The sequence below is a fragment of the Rhipicephalus microplus genome, chromosome 6 (assembly GCF_043290135.1).
Source record: "Rhipicephalus microplus isolate Deutch F79 chromosome 6, USDA_Rmic, whole genome shotgun sequence".
NCBI lineage: Eukaryota > Metazoa > Arthropoda > Arachnida > Ixodida > Ixodidae > Rhipicephalus > Rhipicephalus microplus.
The window spans coordinates 151,511,625-151,534,817 of NC_134705.1; the positions used below are offsets into that span (position 1 = coordinate 151,511,625).

At 43.6% G+C, this 23,193-nt stretch overlaps 1 protein-coding gene across 2 annotated transcripts in view; it reads left to right on the top strand.

The window, feature by feature from the left end:
- LOC142765005 (uncharacterized) overlaps positions 1–23,193 on the top strand; it is a 53,430-nt gene that overhangs the window by 24,529 nt on the left and 5,708 nt on the right. For both annotated transcript variants that reach the window (XM_075865553.1, XM_075865552.1), the window contains exons 5-6: positions 15,097–15,162; positions 15,600–15,692. In XM_075865553.1, the coding sequence (XP_075721668.1) occupies positions 15,097–15,162; positions 15,600–15,692 (159 nt within the window). The remainder of the gene's footprint in view (positions 1–15,096; positions 15,163–15,599; positions 15,693–23,193) is intronic.

Sequence of the window (23,193 nt, forward strand, 5' to 3'; positions counted from 1 at the left end):
AGCCTTTTTATTACGACGGGCTCTGCGCGCATACATTTGTGAACCGCCACGCATTCGCTTTATCATCCGCGTGATATTTTGCTTCATTCCCACCATACGTGCACCAGCTTGTCTGGCGTGGGATGTAACACCTACTTTATGCCAGTCTGTTATTTCACTAAAATTCTAAAGCAGGTAGACACGACACTAAAAGCGTGTATTATTACTTAAAGGGGTCAAGCGACGCTTTATTGTAGGTGTTCTGAGCCTCTGGTGTTTTTGCATTGCCGAATGATGAGAAGAACTAAAAAATAACTATCGGCGTAACTAACGGCTCTAAATAACTATCGGCACGCGTAGCTGCCAGTCACAAAACATTTTACCTCAGTACACTACTTAACAGCTAACGACGTGACAACAATGACGTACATGAAGCTGCGCCCAGACATCTGACATGCTCTCACCCTAAATCACGTAAGAGCTAGTCATAAAATGGAAATCGCGTAACACCTAGTCACGTGACTCAAGTTGGGTAACATCACGGAACCATTCTCTCGCGTAACATTTTGGTGTGAAAACCACATAACGAATACGTATTTAGTGTGGCAAACCAACTGACACCGGAGAAAAATATCCAAGTCTAGTCCTACTAAATAGTACAGTAAGATACCATTTGAACAAACGCCAAATTATCCACATATTCAATGAATGGATGCATAAATTTTATTAGGTCCTTCGGTACGCTCTTTAGCGCGTTGCGGACCTCTCCCACGTCGGAACAGAAGGACCAACTTGTACGAAATTTAAGGTCCTCAACAAAACTGCTATTCGACTCAATCCTGAAGCGAGAATGAGGTCGTCGCTAGGAATAAAGGAAACGGAACTTCTAATAACATCCTATACTTCTTTTAGCATCGTTGTTCATTTGTTTTAGATAATATTGTGTCGAACAAAAAGATCGAGCTATTAAATTTATACTTCTTCAACTATGGCGACGGTCTCGTTCTCGGAGATTTGATGTATTTAGGTATTTTGTGAGACATTATCAGTTAGCTGTCATCTCCTAATAGGATAATGTGCTCGTGACGACATAATGCAAAAAGAGCGTCCCACAATCGCTGCAAAATGGCAACAAGTGGCACTGACTAACACTCCCATGTTTAAATACACATATATCTTATGAGGTGGACGAAGGGATAAACGTCACCCTCGCTCAGTGGTAGAACATCGTACGCGTAATTCGAAAGCCGCATGTTCAGGCATCGTGCAAGATGTGGAAGTTATTGGCAAGGTACGATGCAGTACCCATAAAATGGTATGGTCTCGAAATTGCCTAGACTTAAAGGAGGAACGACAGAAACTGATACGCATGAAGCCAATCAATAAGCTAGCACTGAGAGGGAAAGTAGAGGAATTCAGAGCCTCGCTTCAGAACAGGTACTCGGCTCTTAGTGAGGAAACCAACCTTAGCGTAGATAGAATGATTGATAATCTGACGAGTGTCATTACGGAGTGTGGAAGTGGAAGTTGGAGGCAGGGTAGTTAGACAGGACACTGGCAAGCTTTCCCAAGAAACAAAGAATCTTATTAAAAAACGTCAAATGAAAAAAAGTCTCAAGTACAACAGACAAAATAGAACTCGCAGAGCTTTCGAAGTTGATTAATAGGCGAAAGGTATGCGATGTAAGAAGGTATACCAAGGAGAGAATTGAACACGCTTTGAAAAACGTAGGAAGCGTCAAAGCAGTGAAGAGGAAACTCGGGATAGGCAACAATCGGATGTATGCACTAAGGGACAAAGAAGGCAAAATAACTACCATTATGGAAAGGATAGTTAAAATAGCAGATGAGTTTTACAGAAATCTGTACAGTAGCCGGGACAACCACGACCTTAATACTATCACAACTAGGAGTAACCTAGATGACACCACTAGTAATGATAGAAGAAATAAAAAAAGCCTTGGACAGCATGCAAAGGTTCAAAGCTGCTGGTGAAGATCAGGTAACATCAGATCTGCTCAAAGATGGAGGACAGATTGTGTTAGAAAAACTAGCCACACTGTTTACGAGGTGTCTCCTGACGGAAAGAGTACCAGAGTCTTGTAAAAATACCAACATCATCCTAGTACATAAGAAAGGAGATGACAAGAACTTGAAGGATTACAGGCCCATCAGCTTGCTCTCCGTAGTATACGAGCGATTTACAAAGGTAATTGCTAACAGAGTTAAGAAAATCTTTGAGTTCAATTAACCAAACGAACAAGCAGGATTTCGAACAAGCTACTCAACAATTGGCCACATACATACTATCAATCAGGTTATAGAGAAATGCTGAGAATATATTCAACCACTATACATAGCCTTTGAAGATTACGAGAAGGCGTTTGATTCAGTAGAAATATCAGCAGTCATGCAGACACTGTGGAGTCAGGGCGTCGATGAAGCATATATAAACATCCTGGAAGAATTCTAGAGGGGATCAACTGCTACAATAGTGCTTCATAATGAAATTAACAGAATACCAATGAAGAAGGGTGTAAAGCAGGGGGACACAATCTCTCCATTGCTATTTACCTGGTGCTTGCAGGAGGTTTTCAGAATGGGATCAGTTAGGGATAAGTGCTAACGGGGAGTACCTTAGTAACCTGCGCTTCGCCGATGACATTGCATTGCTGAGTAACTCAGGGGACCAATTGACACTCAAGATTACGGAATAAGACAATGAGAGCCGAAAGGTGTGTTTTAAAATTAATCTGCAGAAAACAAAAGTAATGTACAACAACCTCGGAAGAGAGCGTCGCTTCGAGATAGGTAATAGTCCACTTCAAGTTGTAAAAGACTATGTGTATTTAAGGCAGGTAATAAGTGTAGAGCTGAACCACGAGATTGAAGTAACTAGAAGAATAAGGATGGGGTAGAGCCCATTTGGCAAGCACTCTCAAATCATGACAGGTAGATTGCCACTATCCCTAAAGAGGAATGTATATAACAGCTGTATCTGGCGGTACTTAGCTATGGAGCAGGAACCTGGACACTTACAAAGAGGGTTAAGCTTAAGTTGATGACGCAGCGAGCAATGAAAAGAAAAATGGTAGAAGTAACCTTACGAGACAAGAAGAGAGCAGAGTGGATGAGGTAACGAATGGTGGTTAAGGATATCTTAGGTGAAATCAAGAACAGGAAATGGACATGGACCGGGCATGTAGCGCGAAGACAGGATAACAGCTGGTCATTAAGGGTAACTAACAGGGGTCTCAGAGAAGGCAAGCGGCTTAGGGGGCGACTGAAGGTTAGGTGGGCAGATGAGACAAAGAAGTTTGCGGGTATAAATTGGCAGCAGCAAGCACAGGACCGAGTTAACTGGCGGAACATGGGAGAGGCATTTGTCGTGCAGTGGACGTAGTCAGGCTGATGATGATGATGATGTTCAGGTCCTGTGGTGGCAAGTATCTTTTAGTATACTTTGTTTATTCTCATTTTCATTACAATTAGTAAGGATACCAACACCTATGCTTTCTTTGTCATACCTGTCCGTTAGATTTCAATAATATTAGTCCATCTTGTTGGTACAAGTTGGTACAATGGCAATACGGTACTCGGCTGAGAACCTAAAGCTTGGCTGTGGTGGTCGCATTACGATGAAGGCGAAATTATAGAGCCCCGTGCGATCGCAGTTCATGCTAAATAACACTATATTGTCCAAGTTTGTGGGGGCCCTTCACTATGACGTCTTTCATAACCACGTCCTGGTTTTTGGGTGTAGTTTTGTAGTTTTGTGTAACGCTGTATATGTAGTTTTGTATAACGCTATAAATGTAGTTTTTATAACGCTGATATTCACAAGCATTGAGTTGACTACAACTGTCAGAAGTTGTTTTGAATTTTTGTTAGGTTAGGGACAATTTAGTTGCTGCTTTTCATATATTCCATGACCTCGATCAGCGATGAGATATTATTGGATAGCACTTTCAGCGTGAGTGCGATTCAATCCTGCCAATCTATTGTTACGGTGTTCAGTCCCTCGACGGTCTTGCGCTCTAGGATACGGGCTGAGTATTATACTTACTCAGAGGCGCCGGTTTAATAAACAAGACACCATCGAGTGCACAGAAGTGCGGCCTTTCAACGTGTGTCAGACACATGTGTATTCGTATGTTCCAACTTCCTCTGCCCTTTCAATCGGGGGGGTCGTCACTCATCAGTCGTTTTTGATATAGCGGTGTTTTGTTATAGAGACGTGAATGCTCGTGTCACATTCATGGAGAACACAGAGGCCAAGAGATAAACACCTTCAGTTAGGCCCAGATACGACTAAGCCTTCTTCAGCAGAAGTGCGAGCTCGAGCCTTGGATGTCATTGCGCCTAACCTAATAATGATAATCTTTTTTGTTGTCCTTCGCCAGCACCCCCATATAATGCAGCCCACAAAATTCGAGGTATAGTGCGTTTTGAGCTCATTCGAATTTTTCGCTGAGGTACCGCACTTCTAAGTATTTGATATAGGAGACATATATCTACAGCAAAACAAAATGTGCATTAGAGCATAAACAGGCCCTAGCATGCACTTTGCATCTCTTACACCTTGACTTCACAATTCAAAATCATGGAAGGGTATATAAAAACGCAAAACAATTTTTTCTGTCTTCATGCAAGTTGTGCCAACAGTGAGGCAACCCTCAGCCGCAAGCGTCACTGTGCGGAGGAGGAATGAGTTACACTCGCCTCTGAAATATTCTCTCTCCGTTCATCTGGGACGGCCGGAAAGAAACTCGCTGGTGCGCCATCTCTGAGGCCGTGCATTCGCGCTTCGTAGGTGGAAATACCGGTGGGTGCACCGCCACTGGTGGTTTTGGGACCGACTCGCAAGTATAAAGAGAGACATGTAAACCACACAGAGCTCAGCACTCACTACTGTACCCGTTCTCTTCCTTTTACTCACCACTCTTGCCAGAAAACAGCATCATGATGTCAAAGCCTTAATTCGGAGTTTCACCTTTCATTCAGCGTTACGCTTAGGGTCTCATCCACTGCTTCTACTGGACGTCGTGTGAATATTTCTCCTACCGATGTATGTTCATTTTCGTGAACAATGAATGGCTATTCAGTCAGAGAACTGTGCGCGCTGCCGTACGTAACGTGACACGTAAGTCATGTTTCAACAGAGGGTAATACTTATTTAAAAAAAAAACGTGGAGACAAACGTTTTGCAAAAAAAAAAACTTCAGTTGTGAACTATGTAGTTGCCGCGAGAAGTAACTATATTTCTGAGTTGGTGCAAAAAGTAAGCTAACACAAGTAACCGCACATGTGCGTAAGCATGTCTTAGTGTCGTCGTCATCGTCGTCATCGTCGTCATCACCATCACCATCATGCTGGCTGCGCTCACTGCAGGTCAAAGGCCTTTGCCATGTTCCGCCAGTCAACTCGGTTCTGTGCTTGCTGCTGCTACTTCATACCCACAAACTTCCTAATCTCCTCTGCCCACCTGACTTTCTGTCTTCCCTTCATCCGCTTGCCTTCTCTTGCCGGCCGCCATCACTCAGCAGCCAGTCGTTGGCAGGCTAACTGTGACCTTCTTTATTTTGAGAGATTAAGTGGTAAATTAAGTGATTTATCAATAACCGGGACACATAGTCGTTTACGGTGACAGTTTTTAGGTTCCTCAGACGAGGAACAATTTTCTACAAGCCTAAGCTGTTAGAAACATATACTGTAAAAAGTGTTCTCGTCATACACGTTCACCTACATTCCACCATGCATCTGGCCAACTATAATTACTCGTATGGTATGGAAAGAGTATGCCACTGGTAAGTGTCCTTTAGTATGGACTGATGACAACTAGAAATTTTTTGATAGCACCTAACAACGCTATGTATTTCTGTATTGTTTGCTAAATTATGACTTATTTTACCCAGGGTAGTAGAGTAGGGGATACATATAGTTATAGACAGCTACTGATGGCTAAATAACGGCCGCTGTCACCTAATATCAAATTACGGTGACTACACAGCAGAAGAAATGTCGTGCTAAAATCTTAAAATTCTGGGTAGTAGCGTGATATGCGAGTAAATCATTTAACAGAAATGTTTGCGACTGCACTATTTATCGATTTCTCATTGTAGTTGCTGCATATTAGACGAACATTATCAAAACCATAAAACAACACCTAAGCCCCAAAACCAACCTATACTGCTACAGCACAGACTGTATAAATAACGTATACTGCCAAAGAAATTTTTGAATTTCCACTCGTTCTTCAATTGGTGCGATTACTTATAGAGTACTATAGAAAACAGCCGCAACAAGTTAAAGATATGCTTAGCCACTTTATGACAACTCGACCAATGCATGTTGCGCACTCTTGATACGAGAACTTTAGAAGCGTGAACTATATGCGCCTCTATTCAGCAGTTTCACCAACGCTCGACTCACATGGCTCATTCGCTCACCGTTGCCCTCTCTCGCTGGACGGTTTCACTCGCTGCACCGTCGCTGGTTACTATAACATCTTCGGACCTCCAATAAACCTCTTCACAATTGATGGAGGGTTCTATACATCGTCGTTACACACTGGAGTTGCGAAGTCCGACGCTTCTATTCACCATAACCGACAACACATACCCTCAGTTGTATTCGCCTCAATTCATCACCTACAACGAGATTCCTCAACTAAGGGGCCCAACGATCTTCAGCGCTGTAGATGAGCTTAGGATGAACGACTGGCTGGACCTTTGCGAACTGGTGAGAACACATAATATATGCTATGACACCGAGAGGCTAGGCCTGGCAGCGTCTATTATGGCACATCCATAAACTGGGCATGCTCACACGGTCAACTTTAAGGACACCGTACTCTGAATTATTCGGTCGACCAGCTGTTCACCAGCAGCGCGAAGGGCAGTGCTTGCGCATTTGCCAGAAGCAAACTGGAGAAAGCTTAATGAGCTGTTGGAGGACGTTGTAGACCTTTGTAGGTGTACCAACGACACCATGGGCAAAGATGACAAGATTAAGCTAATTCTCAAAGGGATGGATTACGGAGCATTTCACGTGCCCATGCCTTGAAATTCATAACAGTTTCGGAAGTCGTCAGCCTGTGTCAAAGCTATAATGAGATAAAGGGTCAACCTGCCTCGACCCGGCAACCAGCGCAAAGCAGCGAGTTTTTTAGCTATCTTGAGCCATCTGACCAGTCCACATTGCTTCAGGTGGTCTGAGACTTCGTCTTTGAAGTTGCCGCCAACTTTCTTTAATGCCCTTCTCTCAAGAGTCCACCATCCATCTGCCCACCATGCTCCACACTGCCCTTTTTAAGGAAGTCTCCCACACAGTTCCCATTGTGCACCACGAGCCGACCTCCAGCCACCTATGTTAATTATGATCGTGGAGTGCAGCCTATGGCCACTTCATCTATCCCTAAACCGCGCAGCCTGTGACCACGCCCTTTACGTATGCGCAGGCCATGCGTAGGTTTATGCAACCATCTCACACGACGCAAAGACGGCCCTCACACCCTTAAAGAGCTTATGGCGCGAAAAAATTACGAAAAAAGGACAAGTGCCATAAGCTCGTTAGGAATGAACCAACTCGCCCAACAAGTCACGCTGCTCGATACGTTGCTGACTCTTTGCCACGTTACGCACCTGATAATCAGCCTGACTTCCAGCCGCAGCGCTCACCAGCTCCTCCTCAGCAATCGCACTCTACCTATACGTCACCTTCCCGGACACTCCAACCAGGCTCGTAGTCATGGGGGGGGGGCACACCGGGCACGTGCACCCCACCCTGAAATTTTTTCGCCATGGTATATAGAGCTACGATTAGCCATTTTAAAGAGGTGCCCTTCCAAAAGTCAAACTTAACGCCGGCCACAAAATAACATCCATATCATCATCATTAAAATATTCATCATCATCATCATTCTTATCCTGACTACGCCCACTGCAGAAGAAAGGCTTCTCTCATGTTTCGCCAGTCAACTTGGTCCTGTGCTTGCTGCTTACTATATATTGCTGCGCAGCGCAATAATAAATCAGGTCTTCAATCCACTGTTTACTTTTGTCACACTGCTTGCCAGCGAATGTCTCGGCCACGTGGATGGCGTCTACTGTTCGTCGCTAGCAGACGTCCTTTATGACTATTAGCATTTATCATCATCAGCCTAATTACGCCTACCGCAGGGCAATAAAGTCTCTCATGTTCCGCCAGTCAATTTCGTCCTGTGCTTGCTGCTGCCACTTGATACCCGCTAGTGTTCCAATCTCATCTGCTCACCTAACTTCTTGTCTTCTGGGGGACTTTAATCAGTTACGCTCAAGTACAAGCGGTTATTTTGCCTACAGACTTTGTGTCCAGCCCATGTCCATTTCTTCTTGATATTATTTATGGCCACAACCGCCTTGGCCATCCCCCTTGAGAATGCGGCATGCACAATTTTGTGTATAAACTCGTGCAGTACTGTCCTGACTGCAGAAAACGCAAAAAAACTCATATACGTTCGACTGGCGTATTGCCACGACTTACACACCCTGCCAAGTGATTTCATCGCGTCCACGTTGGCCTATGTGGTCTCTTCCTCATGACACCAGATGGCAATCAGTTGATAATAGTTGTTCGACCACCTGAAACGCTATGTCAAAACTGCCGCTTCTCTGTGTGCTACTGCTCGAGATGTCACCTTTCTCGTTTTGCATCGCTTCATTTTTCAATATTGGCAGACACAGCGCTTTCTTGTACGGTCGACGTCGTCGAAGCTCTGCTTTCAGACGGCTACATCATGAATAAAAATTTTTTATATCAGTGTGCAACAGTTACAACTAAGTGCCACCCACTGCAATAATCTCGTGAGAAATTATAACCTTCTGGCTTTCGTCTGCACTTCAGGTATACAAACAGGTATTTGGTAGTAAAATCCCGTTTTTTTGTAACGCGTGCCAGTGGGGTAGTCAATCACCCCTCATGGTGGTACAATGTTTATTGTGCTCGACTGCCTCCCCGCAGGCCACTGGTTGGAATTCAGACCGTGGCGGCCACTTTTCGATGGACTAAGAAATGCTTGAGGTCTACGTATGTATATTTTGGTGAGCGTTCAAGAACCCCAGGTGATCAAAATTATCTCTTACAATCCTCTCTTGGATTTGGGGCTTTAAGCCCCAACACTTATATTTATTAGCTGCTGGCAATCAGAAATAAGCAATGGAAATGCTTCGAAGTCGCTATTCTCGTGCGTACTCTGTACTGACGCAGCACCATCATGCTCATTGTTTCAAGCAAATCCCCGTATAATATGCGGAGGAGATTACGGTAGTACATGCTGAGGAGGTGGTTGGTGTCACATACTGTTAAGATGAAGGATAGAAGACAAGCGACTGAATACCTTAACAGGATAACAAAGAAAGGCGGTGACTCCGAATGGCGTGTGTATTAATTTTTCAAAGTCGCCACGCGTAGTCAGCTTTCCTTCTTCTGTGCATTGCCTAAAGTTGTGAAGTGCAAAACCCTAATAGAAGCTTCTGCAGACTCATTCTTTTTTAGCAGCTTTCTTTTGAAAGCAGCCCTCAGTTAACTGATCGTTTTACTTTCTTTTTTCAGACAATTGGTTTTCTAGTCAATGGAACGTCATTTTTACATCAATAGTATGTACGTTTCGGCACCTCATATGTAATAATTTTCTTGTCGTTCGTATGTCGAAATAGCACATACTTGTCTATTATGTTGTGCCTGCATTTAGCTTTCTCGTTTTGTTATTTTCGGAGACTAGTTTTATCTTCGCTTCACTGCCTGGTGTTCATATAGTTGACTCATCAACGAATAAAAGGAGTACTTGAAAAATGGTGTGGTAAGCACGTTGAAATTATTCTTACAGCTGTCGCCTATTTCTAAGGCCTCGAGTCTTTATAGATTATATACTACTTTCGTAAAAATAGGGGAGAACAAAATGTTTACAATTAGGAACCCAATACTGATACTCTTAGTGGAGATGGCTGAGTAGCCGAAACACAGCGGCCACCACATTTTGTGTGATCAGTTAAGCATCATGAATTTTTAAAATTTCATTTCCTCAATATTTTTTTTTGCAAAAACCTCCGAACAATTGTTCCAACAACCACAAGAGTATAGAGATTTTTGCCTCTCTCGTGCGCGCCGGCAACAAACAACGTAATTCGTATTAACGCACTTAAGTGCCCAGTTTTTTTTTCATTCTGGTTATGTATACACAGGACGTACCTGCAGCGTGTGTGAATACCTATCACAAATAGTCAAGATTGCTGGCAAAGAACGCCAAAGTCTAACCAGCTTTTCCAGACAATGTTGCTTTTTTTCGCTTCTTTATGTCTAACCTCTCAGTGTAAATGTTAATTTACTTGTGTTACTATAGTGTCATGGGCGAGAGCCTTCATACTCAAAGTTGAAAGTTTGCATGCCCACCTTGGATACGTCACTTAAAGTTCATCAGGCCGAAACGTATCCTGTGTTACCCATATGTGAGTATTGATAAGAACGAGCAGACGAGAAGGCAATGAGAAGTATAGGGGGTGTTAATATAAGAAATACCAAAGTAAATGTGAAGGAAGAATAGTAGACGATAAGGTAAATTACCACAGGCAGGATCTGAACCTGCGACCTTCTAATTTCGTGCTCCATGCTCTTCCACTGAGCTACAGTGGAGGTTATTCCTCATCAACTTAATGGGGTTTATATGTGCATTAAATGAGGGAGCGTTCGTCAGTGCCACCTGTTGCCATTGCGGCGAGGGTGGAATACTCTTCTTGCTTGTTGGTGTCACTTAACCCGTGGTCTCATCACGAGTTGGTAGCTGTCCAATATTTCCTCCTATACAATCTAAAGGCAACAAGCCTGCCAGAACGAGACCTTCGCTATGAAGAAAGAAAAGATCTGTAAATTTAAGGGCTCGGTTTCTTTGTTAGACAAAACGTTTTTGAGAATCATCAGATATACGTGAAGCCAAGAAAAGCGTAAAAAGTGTTGTTAGTAGCAATATTACTACAAAAATGAAAAAATAAATAAATATAGACGTAAAGTGGACGAGGGCATAACCACCATCGCGGCTCAGTGGAAGAGCATCGGAGGCAATATTCGAAGGTTGCAGGTTTGATCCTGCCGGTGGCAACTTATCTTTCCTTCCACTCTTTCCTCTTTACACGTACTGTACAATCAGTTCTGATAACACTTGCTATACTGCTATTGACATCAATGTCTGCCGGTTTTTATTAACGATGTGTCTAACAAAGAAAACGAGCCCTTGTTTACACTTTTTTCTTCAATAAATCAGTAATGATTTCGAAACAGCGAAAAAAAAAGTTATTCTTTGCAGAGCACAAAGGTCGAACAGAGTACTGTAGATGGGCACACAGATTTCTTATTCCGTATTTTGAGTACCTCCGCAATATTTCAAGTACGTCTGCAAGGCTAGCGTCCTAACCACTGGTTTATACAGGCATGCTAGCAGGACATATATAGTTTTGTATAGTACAGAAAAGGGGTGGAAAAGGGAAGTGAGGGTGAGGAGAGAGACGTAAAACTGAGGAATAGGGGAGAGGCTAGAACGTTGCATAGAAAGAAAGTGAATGATATACATTGTGACAAAAAAATAGAAGTAAACGAACACCAGAAACACAAAACAGAGATATGAGATGAAAAGGAAGATAGGTAGGCGAAGAAGGAAAAAAAATGGCGCATATCCACGGAGTGAATGATGGAGAGTGGGGCGAAGCATTCGTCCGTCCATTCGTTCTTGCTTCCGTCCGTCCATGCGTGCGTCTGTGTGGCCGCCCGTGCATCCATCCACCCGTCCGTGCGTGTGTCTGTTCGTGCGTCCGCACGTTCATCTGTGCGTCCATCCCTGCGTTATTCCATGCATCCGCTCCTGCATCCATCCATGCGTTCATCCGTCTGTGCAACCATCCATGAGTCCGTCCATGCATCTGTGTGTGTGTCCGTTCGTCTACCTATACAACACTCCAAGTACCACCATCTCCCATCTTTTCGTCATATATTCCTGATATATAAGCACCGCCACCCAGCGGACATTCCATGTACTGAACGAGAGGAGGCACACGCACACTTTCTTAAGACTTGCGCTTCGTGTCTACTTCCCACCTTTAACCACCTCGAGTTCACGGTATATACTAGGTCACTGTATTCATATGCACTGTGGATCACGCTCGCTAAACCTTTCTAAAATCTAGGAAGTTACGCCCAGCGAGTATAACGTAGCAACCCTTTCTTGTCAGATAGTGCTCAATGTACATGCCAATGGCTGCTTAGGGGGAATGAGAGACAGGAGAATTCGGCTCTTAGTGAACGCGCACGCTGCGAATTTTCTATTGTTCAACAACGCACAGAAGAAATCTCCCACCAGCACCACCTTGGAGTTCAAAATGTAAGACTGGTTACACACTACGACTACTACCACGACTACGAGGGATGAACGGGTGCCGCTATAAGGAGCTTCGCCCCTAAAATGGGCAGATATCCCACGTATACCTTCAGAATCAATCTCATAAGAATCATGCGGAAAGAGGGGTACTGTATTGCAACGATGTAATTAAGCAAAACGTTAGGCGATGACATTAAATATATCCCCCAATGTACGCACACACATATGTTGAACATCCGCATATGTTTCATATAACCAGTTGTGTACAGCTGCGTTATGATGCAACCTGCAACACCAGTATTAGCGACACCGGAAGTGGTAAGCAGATACGATGCGCTTGTGCTCGAGAGAGTTGAAGCCTTGGATATAGCTACCTAAATCAGCTTTAGTGGATGGAACTTAGCTAAATGTGGCGTTAACCCGACTTGATTGCTTTATCGTAGGTGTACGTTTCTTATGTTTATAAAATTCGGTACCAAGCGCTGCAACCACAGTTGTGTTTTTATGAGTTGTTTTTATTACTTGTCTTCTAAACAAAGTTCAATTAAACTGATTGACGGATGTTTGTCTAGTTTGGCTACTCTAATCATCTCTCAGTATTATAAATTAGGGTTCACCATCCGTCCATCACTGTACCCAAAAAAAAGATGCCTAATATCTTATTGGGATCGGTCAATATAAAAAAAATGTCAAAGTTCTTTTTAAGCTCGTGGTGCTACATACTGTTGGTATAGGAAAAATTTAAGAAGTAGTCTGCAACAATGGCACGGCTCTGGAATAAAGCAACTGGTCATTATGCAGAAGAACTCTATACAATTCGTACTCAAACTAAATATATTTACTATTTATTTGTTTGTACCCCAAAAGTTTGCTCACAACCAACTACACTGACGCCGACAGTGGTACTTATGCTAAACGGAGCATTTCAAGTGATAACACAAGAAACTGCTTAGTGTACATAGCATAGTAGTATGTTTATATTCAAAGTTGAGTAACGTCAAAGCTCCATGCGCGTGAGAAATGAAAATAAGGCTGTTTAATTCATTCTAAAACAGCAGTTAAACATATTATGACAAAGTATCTTACACTGATTTGTAACGCGTCTTGGTTCAAGTCCGTGATTCCGAGAACCCCATCTCCTTCATAACAATCGCTTGCAGTATGCGGGTGTCGGAGTGAGCATTAGTCGTATTCCTGATGAATATTGTTGATTTAGCAGTAACATAGAAGTGGTAATATTCTTAAACGGCATCATCATCAGCATGACTACGTCCACTGCAGGACAAAGGCTTCTCCCATGTTCCGCCAGTTAACCCGGTCCTGTGCTTATTCTTACCACCTCTGCTGCGTTGCAGATCTGACCGCCGCCGTGGTCAATTGCTTTGCAGCTGCTTAGGGACTGAGGGCCATGAGTTATTTGACGTATGCATGTGGGAGGTAGTGGCCACATACTGCACCAGGGTGGCCAATCCTTCTCTGGTGAGGGAGTGCATTCCCGGTGGTGGTCACCGGTGAGGCCGCACCCCAGGCCTCTTAATGCAGTTCCATAAGCACGTGGAGTTAGTGTTTTATCCGGTTGGAAACTGCGTGGCACCGGGATTTGAACCACGGACCTTTTGCATGCGAGGCGGATGCTCTAACCACTACGCCATCGCCGCACGTCTTAAACGCCACTTCAGTTGAATTTAGGCGCCGTAAATTTGTATTTTCTCAAAACTACACAGTGTTTCGGCTATTTTAGAAATGTCACTAATTTAAAACTTTGTTAGTCTGACTGCTATTCTGCATGAATATGTTCTTCAGCTTTAAAATTGGTATGATGAAGCTGAACAATTGAACTGAAAACAAATATAGGCTGCTGCTCTCAGACAAAAAATACTTTTATTTGCAATGCATATAACCCTTTTGATGTTTTTAGCTCCGTGCTTGTTTTTACAGAATATGCTATGAACTAACATATTTTATATTGCTCGCAATGTTGTACGCTTAGACCAGTCACCGTCATTGAGTGCGAAGTGAGAAGAACGGATGGTTTCTAGCTGGAATCTGGTACACGCATTTTGTGTGCCACTCATTTATTCTAGCAAATCGCTACGGCCACGCTTGAAATTTCCTCTGAAAAACACACTATCAAGTGCCACGTCGACTCCGAGCTTCGTAGACAATCAAAGATATGTTTTTCGTTTCATAATCAGTAAAATTGGTTCCACCGTAACTCATCATTACTATCACTATCCACATAATCATCTACGAAAGCATAAAAAAGTGTGCGGTTCTATAAAAGAACACATAGCAAACAACAGTAGGAATTCTACAACTTAGCAAACCGATTACAAGTTTAGGGCGTGGCAGGTAATTCGCCGTTTATTGAGGGCTGCTTACATTGCGAGGTTTGTGCGTGTTTTACGCAATCCTAATATTTGTTTTTATTTTGGAGGAGATTTCGAAATTTGTCTTTGCCAGACAAATTTGCACCTCTTGCAAGACAAATGGTCTTGCAGACAAATTTTCTTGCAAAACAAAAGGTGCCAGACAAATTTGTCTGGCACCTTTGCCAGACAAAGGCAATGATGAACAGTGCCCCTACGTTTAGAGGCATGATTTATTAACCTGCCAACAGAAGATGCAATTTGTACGTTATCAACGTGTACTTAAAATTGTCTTCAGTTATGATATAAGTACCCAGTCAAGCAGTTATCTATGCCTCTTCTTTGCAGGAATGATTGCTTACCAATGGATAATTGCTGTTCTGATTGTCCACTCTTTGTCATTGAAATCTCCAAGTAAGTGCGTTAATTTTGTTTGTAGTGAATTATAAAGAATACCTCTTCTGGAATAGTTGGTATACCACTCCAGTGAGTTTATGTATTTATTTTTACCGAATTTCGTGTTTATACTTTCGTGTTTTAGTACTTCTTATGCCTGAGACATGCGTCCTGTGTCTTTGAACTATGGGAAGAAGCAGCCTATGGGGAGAATAAGGACAGCTGCCATTGTAGAGGTATATGTTTGCTATCAGCAGCTTGTAGTAAAGGTACTGAATTATTATATTTGTTTTCGGACCTACCGTGTTTCTTTTGCAATGATCGGGTGCGATGATTGCTCGCAGTTTCAATGCTGTCGCAGAGAGAGATAATATAATCATTGTTTAGCACATGAAATACCATGGTACACTTATAACTATACGCCTTTTCATGGTATTCTTGCCTTCTCCTCCCAGTAAAACCACGCTGCGGGAGTCTGACGTCTTGTAATTTTGGAGATAAACGGCTGTGTACGATGCACTATGGCAAAATCTATTTCCGAGGTTGCAGTAAGTATTTTGCATTTTGGCTTGTAATTACAAAGGAAGTTTACATGAGAGCTAATTTACAGCGAAGCTACCTTAGTCAAACTTATGCAGCCTTTCGGCGGCGTTGGTATTCGATAGTCAGGAGAATAAATAAATAAAACCATAGAAATATTTTTGGTGAGATGTAGTTAGGACCTGAACCCTCATGGAGACGAGGCAAGTGTCATAACTAGTCGTGGGCACCCAGGCTTTTTTTTATTAATTGGAAGTGTGTGAATACGTTCTACTTAATACTGAAGACAGAGCACTTGCTATGGGTGCTTAATTTCAACATTTTCTCGAAATTTAGGTGAAGGTGAATGTAGCGGCAATTCAGCAAGGAACACCGAAAATTGAATTGCTGCTTTCTTGACAAGATGCCAAGAAACCTATTGGCACTTCCTTTGGAGACTTGTATCAATTGAAATTCATACAGAAACTCGGGCATGTGAGAGGGTCGTGTAAACAACTGCCAGCACACACTTGGGAGGACTCCGTGAGTGCAGCAATGGTACATTCAGTGAAGCGAGGCCCTTGCCGAAACCACATTGCCTGCACCGGATGCTCGGGTGATTGCGTTTATACCAATAGCAAGAATTAGAGAAAATTTATTTACAGAAAGGTTGAGAGGTCGGCCTGAGCTATAGTTTGCTCTGGTCTGCTACTCTACATTGAGGAAGGGTGACTGGGGAGTGAAAGAGCGATGAATGACGATGGTAAGGTAGAGAGATAATATGTTCTTATTAGGCGAGGTAACTCTACAGACGTGCATCCAGTCCAGTGGCTTCTATAAAAGTGATGACGGCTCGTATAACCACATGTGTACTGCTGGCCTGAGGCCAAGGACCTAACACAACCTCATCGAATAATGGTCGACTAATATATGGACGATACTGTGCGATGTCAAAGCCGATCTTCAAACTATCGATGGCTTCTTGACACAAGGTCCATATCATACTTTATTGATTTAAATAGAAGAGCTCCTTGGCATTGCGACAAAAAATGGACATCATGTAACATTTCAATGGATACCTGCTCATTGTGGCATAATGGGCAAGGAAGAGGTGGACGCTGAAGCTAAGAGAGCTTTAAATAGTGCCCCGGAAGAGTGCATCGCATTTTCCCGACAAGAAACTAACATCATACTTCGACGCGTAATGCGCAACTCCATCTTAGAGCACTGGCAGAAACCAGAACACGAATACAAGCGGCTGCACAAATGGAACCCGGAAGTGAAGTTCCGTATGCCTCACAAGTTAAAGCAAAGCATCTCATGCATTATCCACCGCAATCGCCTCGGTGTGGCTTACACGAGACGTTACACCCACTTGATTGGCTGTAATGACACAGGTCCCAATTGTGGTCACTGTCGGTTGCCAGAAATGCTCGAAAATATATTTTGCGACTGTCCAGCATATGCAAGCGAACGTCAGCAACTGATATCTTCGATTGGCCAATAGCAAGGGCTATTTAAATTGTCGCGAAGGCTCGGTCAAAAAGTGGTTCAAAATCTATTACCAACGATATCAGCATGAGGAGTTATGGGAGCTGCGACTGAAGTGCGACTACGTGTAGAGCGAACAAACACTAATAGTTATGAACAAAATTTTATTTAGAGTCCAAGCAATCAGTTTACAAATGAGATTTCTTTTCCCCAGGAATATAACTTAGGTGTAATGAGCAAACAATTTATGATGGTTTTTATATTACGAAAAATCCTTTTTCTAGCGTCCTCTGCAAATGCTCTTATTACTCAGTGCAGCCCTTGCACTACATGTGTACACAGGGCAAGGCTCGCTCGCAACATTCGTCTGTGAAGACACACCCCCTCCCGTGTTTTAGTGTTTTGCGCCTGCTTTCGTACTCTGTTGTACGCGAAATTGTTAGGTGCGTTTCATCCTTGGTGAGCGTCTTCAGTGCAGTGTCCAACGGGCAGCGGAACGATGCGAATTACATTTAATGCTGGCTGGTTTCGTCGGTTGCTGCAGGAGCGACGTGCTGTGGAAGGATGCAGCAGAAACAAACGTATGCCTGGCGACCCAGGTCTTCTAGATAAGAGAGAAGCACAATGGTTTGCAATGCACTGCTCGCTGGACTTTCATCCATCAATAATCCCACAGCCCAGTTTCCTTCTTGAGCATGCACTGTCTACTATTTGCGTTATCGGTGAGCAGATTGCCAAGTTATCTATCACGGTACAATTCACATAGTTTATTCGCATACGTACCGGTAATGTATCGGAGCATAATGCAAAAAAGGAAGACGTAACACAGAGAGTTTCCACCGATGTTTTTATTGTATTGCCATTTAGTGCGTGTAATACATTTGAGTTATTGCAACCATTGAATAAAATTAAAGTGTTAACATTTTGGCGTGACTAGGCCTCATTTCTTCCTCTTAAATAAGAAAATCACAAGCATTGTGTATGGTACAGAACCTACGTATGTGTGAAACAAGTAAGCTATGCCGGAGATATCATCCCGGCTGCGGCGGCAGCATTTCCGATGGAGGCAGAAATGTTGTCGACCCGTGTGCTCAGATTTGGGTGCACGTTAAAGAACCCCATGTGGTCAAAATTTCCGGAGCCTTCCACTACGGCGTCTCTTATAATCATATGGTGATTTTTGGGCATTAAAACCCACTTGTCAGTCAATGCAGGAGATATCACTTGTATACGCTCCTACGCTGTTGGTGGCTTTAATTCATCGGTGAAACATGCGACAAACGGCAAATAAAAGTTCAAAGAATGAATTTTGTTGTAAAATTGAGGCGACATGAACGGTAGTACAATGAAACATCACTAGTCAGTAATGAGTCCACATTATATTAGAAGGCGTCGACTTAAAGCGCACTCGTGGATGACTCACCGGCAATCACCTTAGCGCGAGCCGTTAGCGATCAGGGGCCTATGAAAAGTAATTCCAGATTAAATTTCGTGCTAGTGCACACAAATTGAGGTCACTTGTTAACAAACTATTGCGTCACTTCTCGTTAATATTTGTTCCGCCGGAAGTAAGTAAGTAAGTAAGTAAGTAAGTAAGTAAGTAAGTAGGTGGTCTTAATTCCTTTTGGCACAGGGCACGTGCATGCAGCGCCACAGGACAAATGTTATGCGCTCCAACGCGCACCCATACACACACACACGCACACACACACATCACTAGGCAGGCGCTCACAGTGCCACCAGCCAAAACTTCGTACTCCACACGCACTTCACGCGAGCACACACACACGTTTTCAACTGCACAGTTTGGAAGAAAAAAAGAGTCTGGTAGTACAGTGTCGAGAGAAATACTACCTAGCGTGCTGAGCGCGCGCATTTTGTACGAGGGAGGGTGGTCCGACAAGTGATGACTGCGCTCAGTTGCCGCGACCGGCGCTGCGAGTCGGGTGGGTGCCTGATTGTGCGAAGAAGTTTTCTCATCCATTTGCTGCCGGAGCCTCGCTACGAGGAAGATAAGTGTTTGACAGCTGTTATCTGTCGTATTGTGAAGTTCGATTTTGCCAGATGTAAGCAGCAACATACTCATATGTTATAGGCTAAGGGGCAATGCAAAGAAACGACATGTTTTGTGCCTCTGTGTCGAAGTGGTTATCGGTTGAACGAGGAAAGGGTATCTTTGTTCACCACACCCACAGTCCCAGCACGGCTTGCAAAATGGGAAAGCAGGATCAAGAGGGCAAACAGAAGGCTGACACCGAAGGCTCTCGTTTGCGAACACATTTTGAGAGTGACTGCATCGAACGATTTTTTCAGATTTCAGTGAACGGTGTCGTGAATGAAATCGCCCGAGAGAAGCCGTGCCTGAAGCCCGATGCTGTCCCTACAGTGTTCGCAAATTACCCAACACATCTTGTACCTAAGAAGTGTGTGTGTGTGTGTGTGTGTGTTTGTGTGTGTGTGTGAGTGTGCTTGTGAGTTCACACGTGTGCTTGTGAGTGCACACGTGTGCTTGTGTGTGCGTGTGTGTGTGTGTGTGCGTGCGTGTGTGTGTGTGGTGTTTGCGTGTGTGTTTTGTGGGCGGCAGCCAACGGTGAGGTATATGTTACGACATTATCTTCATTTGATATCGCAAAATACGAGTACTGTGAAAGCAGTCCCGTAGGTATTGTACAATAAAGCGTTTTGTAAAGAACTCTCCGAAAATACGAAAAAGATTGAAAATTGACCTCGCGCGACTCGGCCTACTGAAAGCTTCGCAGCGCTTGCGGAGCGCGCGGATTGAAGGCAGATGCACCCACTCGCGCCGCAGCACCCACCCGCGCTGCAACGCACCAAGCGGGCCCCATCGGTAGTCATCAGCGACAGAGCAATCTCCTCGCCCGCGCTCAGCTCACTAGGTAGTATTTTTCTAGACACTGTACTGGTTGTAAATTGTCAGTTTCACCACCACATAAAACGTGCCCCGGCCAAGTCAAGCGAAGTCTATCCAGTTGTGTCGGCGTCGTGTAGTTGTTCTGTGGCGTCGTTGCTGCGCTGGACTCTGTCGAAGTAGTTGTCCACCTGCCAGCACAGTCCTTCCCAGAGTTTTAGGCGTGGCTTGGCGCTCTCGGTGTGCTTGACACGGATGTCGACGGAATCCTCTGAGAGACCCAGATATTCCGCCAGACTTAGCTTGGGGGCCTCCCTTGCTCCGAGTCGCGGGCAGTCCACTATGATATGTCGCATGGTTTCCTCCATGGCTCCGCATAGGTGGCACGACGGGTCTGCGTCGAACAGTTCCCAACGCCACTGCTACGTTGTCAGAGACCCCGTCCCGGCTTGGAACAGGAGGGCGTTTTTTCGGTCGCCCCTGTAAATTGGCTCACCGCCTGGAGCCAGCTTGTATTTGAGGTATAACTGCATGCTCCGTTTCATTGCCGCCCACGTGTGCCACCTCTCTGTGCTGACTTCGATGATAGTGTTTTTTTTTTCATTTGACATTATTCTCGTTCCGATTTTGCTTCTTCTAGTTTCGCGTTACGGCTGAATTTAATTTCCAGGGAAGCCAGTCATTTCATCCACTGTGTTTTTATTCCCCGATATCGAAGGTGCAGGTACATGCGCTGGCTGTCATTTGCATCTGGTGGGAACTTTAGCTGGCCCGCATACTGTATTGTTGACATTGCTTCACGTGCTACGAAAGTTGACCAGGCTAACTCCCCTGTTACTGCTGCGTTTTCTGTAGCAAAGCTGCCTCCCAGTAGCCAGCGCCCAAGCTCATTTTGGTGATGGCCCAAACATCGCACAGTTTGAGTAGAGTATACCAGTGTGTCCCCTGCGTAGGTTATTGCAGGCACAGCAAGGGCCTTCCAAAGTGTGCAGTGTGCGTCCTACCCTGTAGGGGTTGTAGGAATGCCGTGGATTGTTTTAGTAGCATTTTTTGGTGTTTGTCAAAATAATTTTTTGGTCTTATCTTGTTATGCCTAAGTATCTGTATGTTGCTGTTCTCTTGATGGCGTTGCCTTGGATGGTGAATGTTGTGTCTTTGTTAGCACTGTTTATGCCCATCCATTGTGTTTTGTCACTGTTAAATTTGAGGCAATCTTCGTGGGCAACGCGAGAACAGATGTCGAGAAGGTGCTACAGGTCCGCTTGGGATTCGGTTATTAATACTTTGCCATCAGAGAATGCCAAGCATGAAAATTTTGTGTATATTTTTTGGCGCTCAGTTGTTATGCTGAAGAGACGTAGCCCCGATCCTTGTGTATTGATTTGTTCTAGTAGGCTGTTAATGTAAATATTGAATAGTGTTGGCGACAGTGGGCTCCCTTGTTTGAGTCCAATATTCCGTTTCGCGTGTCTAGATATGAATATTCCCAGTTCATACACTGCTGTACACTCTGCATATAGTGCTTGCAGTAATTTGATGAAGTCTTCCTCGATTTTAATTTTTCTAGCTTCTCCCACAGTCGTGAGTGCGGCACTGAGTCATAAGCTTGTTGTAAATTCAAGTATGCCAGGTAAAGTTCAGATTTTTTCCTGTTTTTTCATTTCTTTTGCCTGGGTTAGGGTAAAAATATGGTCACTTGTCGATCGGTTTGGGCGAAAGCCATTTTGTGACTCTGATAAGATTAAAGTTTTTCTACAGTAATTCTGTGGAAAATTCTGTATTGAAGAGTTTTAGAGTGTTACTCAATATTGTTATGGGACGATAAGCCCCAATGTCACTTGTTTCTTTTTCTTTTTCCTTGTGGATCTTCTTTACCCGACTTTCTTTCTAAGTTTTCGGTATTTTTTTGCTTGCCAGAATATCATTGTGGCAGCCGCGTAGCGCTTCCTTTGCCTCTGCTTTGAATGCTTTCAGGAATTCTTTGGGTATATCAACTAGTCCTGTTGCCGTCTGATTATTGAGATCATTTATGCGTCTTTTTATTTCTAGTTGAGAAATTGGGCCCGTCAGTTTTTCGTCTCCAGATTTACTGGCCTTGTCCTTCTTCCTATTGCTGATCTGGAGTGATAGATGTACTCGATTGGTTTGCATGTTTTCAAAATGTGTAGTTATGTGTTGTTAAATTTCTTCTTTGGTATGTAGAGGAATGCTATTTTCAGTCAGTAGTATGAGTGGATCTTCCTGAGGAGTGTTCTTTGGTTCTTGTGTCCTTATGTATGCCAAGACCTTCTGCCGGGAAAGGTCTCGGTTCTTATGGAGGTATTCTTCTTTTTTGAATCTAGTGTTCCCTCCTCCTTCAGATGGCGCTAGAGCCCTTGAGCAGCTGAAGGACTGCCGTTTTTTGCCATAGGATTCTTTGCAAGCTTCGCTACCATTTACATTTACCTTTCCAATAACATACAGAACACGCATTTCATTTGCAGCTGCATATTTTCACCACATGGTCTATCTAGAATTCAAGCGAAATTCCTTTAATGAAACAACTTTATTGCGCAGGCTGGTCGAGTGAATTCATTTTGACGAAACACCTCTAATCGTGCCAACTACAAATCAAGCGGACAATTTACGACACCCCGTGAGCTCACCAGCAACGAACATAAACTTCTGCGCTTCCATGGCTGGTTGTTTGCATGAGTAGTTTTCAATGCAAAGCATGTATTATCGAACATCGGACCCTTTGAGCGTATCTATCTATCTATCTATCTATCTATCTATCTATCTATCTATCTATCTATCTATCTATCTATCTATCTATCTATCTATCTATCTATCTATCTATCTATCTATCTATGTATCTATCTATCTATCTATCTTTCTATCTATCTATCTATCTATCTGGCCGCCTATGACTTCTAGCTCTCCTGACCGTTTCAATGATGGTATCGATGAAAAAGTTGGTATGGCACAACACGACTGTATGAAAAACATATTTGACTGGTCATGACATGAAAGCAACGACATGCATGTCATGAATGCCATGATTCACGTTTCATGGTCGAGCAGTTCTTGTGGTGGTTTTGTTCACATGGCATGTTGCAAAACTGGTATGGTATGACATGATTGCATGGCGAACACAAGTGAGAGACCCTAGAATGAAAATCATAACATGT